The sequence below is a fragment of the Lactuca serriola genome, chromosome 5 (assembly GCF_051521515.1).
Source record: "Lactuca serriola cultivar US96UC23 chromosome 5, Lser_US96UC23_V15, whole genome shotgun sequence".
In the NCBI taxonomy this organism is placed as follows: domain Eukaryota; kingdom Viridiplantae; phylum Streptophyta; class Magnoliopsida; order Asterales; family Asteraceae; genus Lactuca; species Lactuca serriola.
This window is the reverse complement of record NC_136412.1, coordinates 154557479-154569816: the sequence shown is the minus strand read 5'-3', so window position 1 is coordinate 154569816 and position 12338 is coordinate 154557479. Positions and strand designations below refer to the sequence as shown.

Sequence of the window (12338 nt, the reverse complement as noted above, 5' to 3'; positions counted from 1 at the left end):
GGAATGACACCACCTACTTCCACCATGGCAGTGGTGGTCGACGGTGGCTGCCACCACCTTGATGGTGGTGATGATGGGTTTTTCGAACTCAAGAAGAAAAAGGAAGAAAAGATGACCGATTTCACTTACTTGATGAGGATGGAACCACTCAAAATAACTCATTTCCTTCCTCTTCAGTGTACTCCAGCTACTCCTCTCCTTCCGATCACCACTAGTCTACACCTCTTCTTTTCCTGCTTCTTCTCTTCTCGGCTATACACACGACGTGCACACATTTTACACTTAGTTTTAGGGTTTGGTCTTTTGGACTCAAAAGCCTAGCAAGGACTACCAAGGAAATAGAGTTTTTGGGTAGGTGGGTTGCCACATGAGGAGTCCTGATCATGAGAGCCCATAATTTCAAAATTTGCATAATTGCCCCTTAAGTTTTCCATAATGGCAAGAATTACCCCCAAACCTTTTTATTTGCATCTAAATGTTCTAAGTTTCAACTTCATCCCCAAATTCATATATTTATGTAGCTTAAGTCCTTAAATGTATTATTATTACTATTTATTAGTTTGTAATTATACTTATTTTCCATCATTAACTAATTATACGGAAAACTAAGCGTTACAAAGTATTTATGCACCAGGTTTATTGTTGTTGTTATGGCCATAAATAACCTTGTTTGGTGATGATTGGACATGGTTTTTGAGGAAGTTGTTGGAGTGCATAGGTTATTTTGATAATCCGATCATAATTTATGATAGGGCATCTCTCCATTGATCTCGTCATTAAAAGCATATTCCCACATGTGGTTCACGGGATTTATTTTCACCATATCTCCACGAATTTACGATTTAAGTCGAAAAGAATAAGACAACATATAATTTTTTTTAGAAAACATGAAAAAAGTACATGCAATCCGACTTCCATAAAAATTAGTGGTGTTACGTTGTCTAATACCTAACGTATGTAAGAAACTAGATGAAAATAGATATTAACGTGGGTAAGGGCGTACTTTCTTGGTGTATGTTAAGCGTACTTTCTTGGTGTATGTTATAATGTAATGATGTCTAATGTTGCCAAATCCATGAACGTGTTAACCCAACATGCATGAAAATACCCTATTGTTATGTTAGTTGAATTTTTCTGGAGCACAGTGCAAGAGTGGTATAAGAAACGCCTGAAATGGGTGGTAAATATCAAATGTACATACATTAATGATTTGATTTAAGTCATTTAACTTACATGTATGAGTAAAATATTTTTCATTACATGAAGCGAAACGTAGAGGGTCTCTCACCAAATGGGTAGATGATAAATTAAAAAGGAGAGTTACATGTTCGTAAGTCTTCCTATGATGGGGCACTTGTTTGAAGTATGTGACCACTAATAAGAATTCTCATTGATACAAACCTAAAAAATGTTCTTGTAGAAAGTGACAGTGCTCCGACATACCTTGCGGTCATTTGGTAACGACTTTGTTAAGCTTACATTATACTATATGTTTATTCAAGTAAGGCCGATGATAGCCAAACATCAGGTTATTGTCCTATATTTTATTTAATTTGATGTTTGCAGTGATAAAAGTTGTTCAACTTCAATATAAATAAAATGATGTTTACCATAAATACACTAAAAATGCTAACATGTGACATAACTCGATGATAGATCTTAACATTACATAATTTTAAACTTAAGGGGAACGATGCAATTTTATGGCACATTGAAATTGTTGAAATACTTGCCTAACTTACACCATATCAACGACATAGTGACAATTAAATAGTTGGATGGAGTGCTATAAATCACATTATGGTGTTTCATAGGTACGCAAGATGTCTCCCAAATGCTTAAACTTGGAAATGAAGTCCAATGCAATGCTATAAATCATATTATGATGTTTGGCCTACAAGCTTTCCATTGTAGTTTGTAAAGACATTAGTGTTGGAGGTGACAGATGGATTGTTGTGGTTCTATAACATTACAACTAATGAAAGTAACGCATCTAAATATGGTAGTATTTGTGATTGTTCGACTCATTGTTCTCAACACTACTACTTTAATTTGTCTGATCACCAAGGGTAGTATTTGTGATTCGCATGACTGCTAAGTGGTAGCCTTTTCCTCGATCAATATTTGCTAGCTTGGTTGAGCACAAAATTCAATACTACAAAAATTAGCTAGAATAGATCACTTGTGATGCCTTTTTTTAACAAACTCTTATTTGCATTATCTTCTTTTTGTTGAGGTATGGTTCAAAATGAGAGTACGATGATTAACTTTGCTTTTAAATAGAGATTTGAGTAACTCTATAAAAGGTATATTTAAAATAATTTTATAAAAACTCCAAAAACTAGTTGCCCATTGGTTTGGGTAGCTTTTTAAAAAAAACTAACATGGCAACCAAAAATCTCAGGAAAATAAACTAGCTTAGCTGTAATATGCAAAACACAGCTGAAATTGATATATATTTAGATAGGATCGAAACTGTTTTTATTTTCAAAATTAGCACGTTAACTGAACCTAACCTTAAATTTTTGGTTTAAACGATTGGTTTATTTGGTTACCTTTTCCATATTGCGGTTTAGGTTTTTAAAAGGTTAAAATTTGTTACACATGTTTAGTATGGCACAAAATGTACATCAATATCAGCATGAAACAAGTCGTAAGCCCGTGGGTGTGAAGTCATAAGTAGAGGCAAACATTAGGGATAGCATTTGGACCCATAGACCGGACCGGACCAAACCGTTTTTTTGGACCCCCAGGCTGGTTCTCATTTCTATGATTTCAACAAAACCGGTCCGGTCCAGCTGGTTTTTGGTAAAAACGGTTTTGGACCGGCTTATTTTTTCAAAAAAATGTATTTTGCAAAAATTTTTAAACAAGCATATCTCATTCGTTTTGAGTTAAATTGATATGCAGTTTTTTCCAACATATAATTTGAAGTTTGTAGATAATTTTAGATAATAATTTTATTATTTTTGGTATTATATTTAAGGAGTTACAATCCTTCAAAAATGAAATATCAAAGCTGAAATATTTCAGTTTTTCAACAAGAAATTTAAACTTTTGTATTCTTTAAAATTCTTTAAACAAACATATCTCATTTTAAGTTCAATTGACATGCATTTTTTTTCTGTGTAATTTAGAGTTTTTAGATAATTTTAGACTATAATTGTGTTGTTTTTGGTATTATATTCAATGAGTTACAATCTTTTAAACAAATAGTATAAAGTATAATCAAAGTTTGCCGGTCCAAATGGCACAATAAACAAAAACGTATAAATTTTTACAAGTTGTATGGTATCAAACCTAAAAAAATATTCATTTTAACGAGTTATAACGTATCAAACCCAACAATATATTCGTCTTAACAAGTTGTATCAAATCTAAAAACGCATCTTAACAAGTTGTACCGTATGCATATAAAGTTGTACCAGTCCAAACGGGTCCAAGAACCGGAAAACCTGGACATGGACCTAGACCCAATAAGTCTCATCCGGTCCAGTCCACGGTCCACAATATTTTCCGAAACCAGTCTGGTCCAAATGCTCACCCCTAGCTTTATATAATAATAAGACACAGATTATAAAATATAACTTGGCATACACATCTACAAAAACAATTATGAGTAAATTACAGAATAGTCCATGTTGGCAGTACATTTAACATTGTGATAGTTTCAGAAACTTAGCACGGTCAATCCCTAGAGTTTTAAAATCCATCACATTTGGTCCTTTTGGTTGTCCCCCTCCGTTAACCACAGACAAAATGACGATTTTGCCCATGAACCAAATGAGTAAACAGTGTGTATCTCGAGATGTTATGTACAGCCCCTGGTGTTCTTAGGTGATAAGATATAGACAGACCGTATAAATCTAAAACAATAAAATCTAATTTTATGATAAATCATACACATGACAAACATCAACTTTCACTTCACCCCACAAACAAATCGCCCATCAATTAACGCAAAGCACGACCTCAGAATCTACCCCCACTGCAAAACATGTGTTTTCGATTATACCATCGTACAAAGTTTTCTTTTTTTTTTTCAATTATAGCAATAGGATTGTAGTTTTGATCTTTTATAGTGATAGGATGATGATGATGATGATGATGATGGTTTTCTAACCTCAATTTATTCTCCATTCCAGTCTGTTAATTCACTGCGTGGTGCATATAGTTTGGCCATTTGTACATCCGCATCGATGTCGTTAACTACACCTCGACAACTTGGAAACCCACAATAACAGGCAAGTTGTTCATCAATCGAAAAGAATCTGCAATATTAAATTTATTTTTCAAAAAATAAAAGCATCATTACTAGATACAAACAGATAAAGTGTTGATTATATTATATATGGAAGAGAAGAAAACCTGTAATCGTATGTGAGTTCTTCCCACTGGGCAATATCCCTTTTGGCAAAAATGATTATGTGTTCATCTCCGTTCACACTGATAACTCTTGAATAACAATTTGGCTGAAAAAATTCAACAAAAGATACAACAAACTGAAATTGCTATTTCTTGCATTTACACTAAAAGAAAAAATAGATAAATAAATAAATTGACATACTTCACAAGAATGATTAATCAAATGTGCTATGCTTCCTGCTCGTGTGGCATCAATTACACGCTCATCGTCAATCCGGAACATGTATGTCCCTGCACCCTGCATTCATTCATTGCAAACAATTTTATAAAAAAATCAACAACTAGTTTTTCCTTATCTTTTTTTTTTTTTGCATGTAATTTGGTAATGTTTGTATCTACTTACCACTAATGAGTTGTATATCAAGTGTTCTCTTCTGTCAGCTATAGGAGGTCTAACAATTTCTCCAGTATATTCAATTACCTGCAATACATTCATTAAAGATCTTCTAAGTTGTAACAAATACACAAATGAACGGAAGGATTTGAAATGAAAGGTGTGAGGATTTATTACCATATCTCCTGCTTTGTGTGGTTGTTTCGTAAAAATGCCAAATCCATGTATTCCAGATTTACCTGTGCCACAGCCCACAGATAGATAGCATTAACTCTTTTGGGTTAGTTTACCAAATGCAAAGTGAAATGCTGAAATAGGAAAGTTAGTTTATTTACCAAATGCAAGTCTCTTTCTGAATGTTGTCCTCATGTATATATACTTCTCAGACATAGAAAATATGCTTGTATGAGCAACAGAATGAGAAGATGACACATTGCTTAAGGACTCATGATGACAGAAGCCTCCCACCAAATATGGTCTGTTCTCCATATATGCTCGCTTCAAAGATGCAGCACCAACAACTTCAGGTTCTTTTCTTCCTCTTCTCCCAAAATAATCATAAGGCTCTATCAACATTTCCAACAATCAAAAGATACGCTTAACATAACATTCACTTCTTTTCATTTTTAATAAAAGTATCATATTATCAAATGAGTGTTACCACATCGAGCACAGCCAGAAGAATTCAGTGGAGGAGCATAATCTGAACCTTGACTTGATATTTGACCCATTCGTTCATCAGAAACAACACGTTCAACAGAAGGATTAGGGCTATGTCTTTTACAAAACGACAATAGACGAATGCATTGATTCTCTTCATCCTCATCTATATGAACCATTTGCAGTCTATCCGCATCTGCAAGCTATATAATGGAAAAAAAACACAATATAAGATTTCTCATTTACTTCTTACCAAGTGAAAATGAAGTAAAAACAATTACCTCAGCACAAAATCCAGCAGCACGAGCACAAAGCGGATGATATGCAACATAACATGCATTGTTTGAACACTGCAGCAGCAGAGATTCCAGAAATATGAAGAAGAAGAAAAAAAAATGAATCATAAATTCATAAATAGAAAAATGTTAAATGCAAGGGGTTACCTGGATACAAGCTCCATATGGAACACCACAGATGCTGCATAAAAGCTTCCAACGATCCTAAATAGATAGGAAAATAAATAATCCTTTAAGGGCCTTTACCTTTCTTGTGTTTAGTGGATGTAATCATGTAAATAATGTCTTGAAAAAGGAATTACCTTACTAATTCTATTCAGCCCATCAATTGGCTCCATTTTCTTGATATCAGACAAACAAGTTTCTGAAAGAGATAAGATGTTAAAAGAGCTGAAATTAATATGCGTATAAAAAAACAAACAGTAAGTGAACCTGGTATCCACATGGCACATGCTAGATGAGCCCACCTTCCATCTGTTGTAGGCTTCATAGCACCTCCTAAAAAAACAATGAGTTGACATATATTATTATCATTATTATAAAGTATAAATTAATAAAAACAAGTACCTATAACTGGACAAAGGCAACAGGGTGGAGAACATTCAGGTGCCCCTGGGCGACATAAGTTGCATAACCAAAGGACTCCATCAACAGGTTCCAGTTCCCCATAACACCTTGCATGAACCTTTCATGGAAATACAAATATATCATTGATATTTCTGAATAAACAATAAGATTTTGAGTTGTAATACTAATATGCTCACCATCATTCTGCACTTATCACACTGCAGAAACAAATTGTTGGCATATTCCTGAATAAAAAAACAATCATCTGTGTTAGGATTTAGGGTTTAGGGGGAGCTGCATTATTTGGTAAATTCAGCAAATTGAAAAGAAAAAAAAAGAAAAACATTCACCTCATCCATGTGACAGACGTTGCACTTATCAAGATCCTTCCATTTAACATGAACAGGTCTATAACCAATTGGCATGCTGAGTAAGCTCCCTGATATCGTCTTTGAATTTGATGTCCCCTAAAAATAACACTGATTAAAAAAAAATGATAGATATTTCGGTTTCCTAATACAGATAAATTCTAGGTGAGCTACTTACCTGTATAAGTTTCAACACATGAGGATCAGAAAAACCAAACATATCAGCACCCGACTTGAAGAAGCTCATAGATGCACCTTCATCATAACTATCTGAACGTATTTTTCTTATTTTTTCATAAATTTTATTCCAGCATGATGAAGGATCTGGACCATCAAACTGCATGACAATTGACAAAACAGATATCATTGCAATTACAAAGATTATAATGTTGTGAATTGTAATAAGAAAGAAAATCAAAGTAAAATAGAAAGAAATGCAAGTATGTTTATTGCATTTAGAATTAGCCCTACCTGATCTCCATCATCTGTTGTAACTCTAAACACAGGTTGGGTTTTTGTGCAAGTATCTCTCAGCACTTCCATCTTATATACAGAAAATACACTTGGATCTGAAATCAAGAAAAAAAAAAGAGATTTTAAATGAAAGAATCATGTTAACAAAGTAAATATTATTAGTCTATTTAATAAAAGATAACCTGATAATGAAGGAAACTTCCTTGTAGCTGTATAACCTAAAGGCCAAATAGATTTCTCATCATCAAAACAATCCACATCTTTAACCATCTTACCTGTCAGTGGTTTGTAAAAAAATGAGTACAGATATAACTTAGAAGGGGTGTAAGGACATTTTCATTATGAACATGATTATTTACCAAGCTTTAATACTTCAAGATCCCCTACTATAAAAGGGCAACTTTTAGAACCCTTGAATTTTTTCTGTACTATTTCAGTACTACTCAAACACCTCTTCTTTGAGCCACCACTACCTTCATCCTCTTCACTTTCAGCTCCAATATCATTGCCAACACCATTTCTTAGCTGTAACATACCCTTTGGAAGTCTTTGTCTGCTAAGATACCTGAAAATTCAAAACACAACAAATATCAAATATGTTTTCTTGAATTTCAGTCATAAATTAAAGAAAACAACTTACGTTTTTGCTTCTTCCAAGCTCCGGATGAAATCCAATTTCTTGCATTTCAGGTGGTAAGAAGATAGAAGCCCTTTAAGAAATGAGATCACTTGCTTTGTTTTAACCCTGGATATCAGAAAATATTTAAGGATGTGTTACACTTAGAACAAGAAATTCCAAATATTTTGTATGTATAGAAGATGGAAACCTAGCAAAATCATGGGTGCCAAAAAACTGCACAAGTGCTGATTTTTCTCCTGAAATCTTTTTTAAACCTCGACGAATGCTAACACAGGACTCATCTAACACAATTGCTGGCCACACAGCATGACCTGTATTGTTATCAACAACAAACACCAGAAGCATAATTAAATAAAACATAGAGCTAAATGCAAGAAATAGCAATGTACTTTCATTCATTTGCTTATTATTTATAGCATCCCACTTTCATTTCTTCATATTACAGCATTAGACTTTGATAAATCTACTCGATTGTAGCAATGTCATCCACAAACAAAGCATTTTTCACTGCTATAAAAGACAGTATAATGCTATAATTGGATAGATTTTTCTTTTTCAAAGTACAATCCCTTGATAAGATGATAGTTAAAAGTGCAATGCTATGATAGAAAAAGGTGAAAGTAGGAGGGTAAATACACTAGTAGTACATGAAAGTACACTGATATGCTTTGCATTTAGCCCTATAACATATGTCAAGTATTTATACCATGTTAACTTTCTCTCATATTATATTTATCATATTTAGAACTGAATGTGCATACCAGTAATTTTGGCCCATATGATATCACCAGGCTCAATATCATGACAGTCATCCAGATTAGCAGCAAGTACAATCATCTCATTGACATCAAGATCATCTGTTTCTGAACAATGAAGATCGCAAGTCAACTCTAGACTTTTTATCTCATCTGGAGACACATTGAACTTAATTCTTTCTTTAGATAAGATCACCCACTCATCATCACCATCTTCGTATTCAACCTATTTTATCAAGAAAACCATATATAACTTTGTAAAGAACTGCTCCAAAGATTTTTGTGTATGCAATTGCAATTTGCAAAACAGGGATTAAAGAGACATTACATGATGACGATGGCTTTCTGAGTCATACTTTGCAATTCGGCCAAAATACCAATCAGCATCTAATGGCCAGTAAACCTTCAGTAATTCAATACCCAAAGGTGTAAGATGAGGGAACATTAAATTTATTATATGAAACAGGTATAAGAATCAAGGCTTGCCTTGCATTCTAATCCAAGAAATTTCTGGGGATCCACACCTTCAAATGTCAGCCTGTTTCAAAGATCAGAAGCTGGTATATAGCTTACCATTTTTGTAGTAATTTGAACAAAATAAATGGAATTTCTTTGAATAGAACATACCTCACCCATCTCTTGGTGCGACTTGCATTGGTGGTGGATTTATTTGTATCTTCAGTCTCAGTTGCTTCAGTTCCATCACCACTGTTTTTGTGGGAGACGTTTTTGTCGTCATTGTTTCTGTTATCATTGTTTTTGCTTCTTCTGCGACCACTGCTAGTGCTAGCATCATCAGTTCTGTTAGGTTTTCGAGATGATTCTCTCAATCTTGGAGCATCAAGACAAACTGAATTAAGCCCTAGATTGATAAGCTCTTGACTCGTCTTCCTCTTCTTGTTACTAGAATTTTCCAAAACCCCAATAGACCTCACCTCCCGATCTTCGCCATCAAATTCAACATCCTCAACTTTCGGTACAACAGCAGAAACCGTATTTGGATTCGAACGAAAACTATCGTAAACAGAAGTGCCATGGAAACTATCACTCCTTTTGCGACGGCGACTGCGAGTGTAGAAATAAATGACAGGTGGTTTCGGTGGCGATGACTTTGGATCCACGGAGATGGCATCTTTATGAACCCCTAAAATGGAGTATTTCCTAGCTTTCACCTTCTTAGACATGACATTCGCGTAACTGCAAGGGGATGTAGCTGAGTACACGAGGTCAAGGGCAACGTACCTCGCCTCGCGATGGTGATGACGATGATCTTCTTCCGATTGAACCAGTACTTTCTGCTCCTCCGGCGGCGCTTCTTCGTCGGCGTCTTCTCTCTGCTTGTTATCGGCGGTTGGTGATAACAATTGAGAAGAAAATGCCATTCGATTTGGGAAATTTGGGGATTTTCAAAGATTAGTGTGACATTGTAACTAGGGTTTCAAAATTGAAGTAGCAGTGAGCTTTTTGGAGGGAGGAGAGAGCTCTATTTTCCCCGGAAGAACCAGTTTCCCGCCCCACAGACGACGAGCAAGGAAAAAAAAGAAAGAAGAAAGGAGTTGCTAATTTTATGAGACATATATATATTTTCACTTACACCCACTTGCATGTACTTTGCATCTAGGGGAAACCCTTTACTTTCATACTTGTTAAACTTATAGAAAACACTCAAAACTTGGATTTTTAACAAATACCTTATTGGATATATAAAATTGCATAGGGTCTTTCCATTGAAAAATGTCAAAGTATATAAAGTTGCTTTAGCAAAATCTTGTGAAATACCTAGTTTAAAGGTGTTATAACAATTTAAGAGACATAATAAAGCATAAGGGATTATATGAAAAAAGTATGAAATCATTATTAAATGCATGTTGTGAGACTTGTCTTGGTGTGGAATGTTAAGTCTCCAATTGTAAAATATATCCTGAAGTCATAAAATAATTCAATAAAAATCATCAAAGTTTAAAGAAATATATCAAAGAAAGGCCACGACTTTCAATATGATGCAAGGGAGGGGAAAGACATCCTAAAGGAAGGGATAGTGACTTAAAATGGTAATATATTTTTTGATTTGTACATATTTAGTTACTGAGTTTTTTTTCCGTCCACCTTTACCACTTCAACTTGTTAAACTGTACACATTCAGTCCATAGGACCTGTTACCCCAGGTTGGCTGGGAAAAATGACTTAATAGGGTAATATATTTCTTATTTTGTACACATTTAGTCCTTAATATTTTTATACACATTTAGTCCTTAATATTTTTTGTTTCAACATAAGTTATTCTTGTTTTTGTACTCATTCAGTACTTATGAATGATTTCTTTAGGTTTTTCTCACAACATCTTACATGGGACAATCATTGATGAAGTGTATGGGGCTGTTGATGTTTATCTGTAATGTCTCATTTACACAACCAAAAATTTTCATTTTTAAATAAGACAAAAGTCTCTAATTATAAATCCATTATTAAGAAAAAAAACGTTTATTCCAAAATATATTTTTCGAAAATCAAAGTAATATAAGAAAGGCAGAATCATCAATATTGTTGATGAGTGTGTACAATTATGTCTTTGCATTCCCACGATCAACGATAGAACCTAAAAACATAAACAACTGGGTAAGCACAAAGTTTAGTGAATTTCCTCCAAAATACTCGATACAACAAACATATTATCATGCATAACGAGCCCACACTCATCATATTGGAATACCATGGCCCAATCAGTTATCGGACTGGAATGCCAACATGCAATAGGTCTAATCAATTATCAGACTGGAATACCCGGGGTTTGTCGGCATGCCGCCTTAACCCAACCGCTCTTCTCGAGCCTCCGCGACTACACCTTATAGTCGGCCCGCACCAGGTATCTTGGTCTACAACATATAGCAGGACCACCTCAACCTATCACACCACCATATGACTATCCCACGTAAGATGTCGTGAGAAAAAACCTAAAGAAATGACTTATTTTGCAACAATATATATATATATATATATATATATATATATATATATATTAATGACTAAATGTGTACAAAGTGACAAATATATTACAATATTAAGTCATTTTTACCGGCTAACCTGGAGTAGCTGGTCATAAGGACTAAATGTGTAGAGTTTAACAAGTTGAAAGGGTAAATGTGGACGAAAATAAAAGTCAGTGGCTAAATATATACAAATCAAAAACTACATTACCCTTTTAAGTCATTATCCCCCTAAAGAAAAGGCGTGTCTTAATACTTTGTCATGTATTTTTTCAAGACCCTATATTTGGTTATCAAAAGGATTTATTTTTATGAAACCATTTTTTCTTGTGGGTGGGTTGGAATATATATATATATATATATATATATATATATATATATATATATATATATATATATATATATATGGGTTTCATGGCGTAAAGTGTAGGCAGGGAGTTTTAGGGTTGGCAGTTATCTACGTAAAATAAAGCTATGTGTTTAAGTAGGTTTGGCACTTTTTTGAATAACTCTTAACGCTTTTTGGTTTACATTGGTTAAGGTTATATATAGACCAATAATAGGGTGTGTATGGGACGGTTTGGTTCGGTTATTGGCCAAAACCGAACCATAACCATTATAATTGGTTAATATATTTCGATAACTATTGTACAGCGGTTAATATATGTTTTAGTTAATGGTTTTAGTCGGTTAATGGTTATGGTTAATGGTTAATATCGGTTAACCAAAATGGTCAAAGATGACATAAAAATAAAAATAATTTTCTATAAAAATTAAAAAAACGTAAAGTTCATCGTAATAAAAAGTGAATGATTGTGTATATATAATTGTATTG

General features: G+C 34.0%; 1 protein-coding gene across 1 annotated transcript; it reads right to left on the bottom strand.

The window, feature by feature from the left end:
• Positions 1–3574: 3574 nt before the first annotated feature.
• On the bottom strand, positions 3575–10067 carry LOC145053150 (histone H3-lysine(4) N-trimethyltransferase ATX1-like). The gene is made up of 25 exons (XM_079001161.1): positions 9147–10067; positions 9006–9057; positions 8848–8922; positions 8526–8745; positions 7952–8075; positions 7765–7869; positions 7484–7689; positions 7307–7399; positions 7122–7219; positions 6829–6987; positions 6633–6749; positions 6480–6527; positions 6283–6400; positions 6148–6213; positions 6018–6079; positions 5863–5919; positions 5701–5769; positions 5421–5622; positions 5095–5325; positions 4937–4998; positions 4769–4846; positions 4568–4663; positions 4369–4472; positions 4124–4271; positions 3575–3988 (listed from the first exon to the last, which is right to left on the bottom strand). The coding sequence occupies exons 1-24, from the start codon at positions 9899–9901 to the stop codon at positions 4130–4132; spliced, it is 3339 nt and encodes a 1112-aa protein (XP_078857287.1). The 5' UTR covers positions 9902–10067; the 3' UTR covers positions 3575–3988; positions 4124–4129.
• Between the last annotated feature and the right edge of the window lie 2271 nt (positions 10068–12338).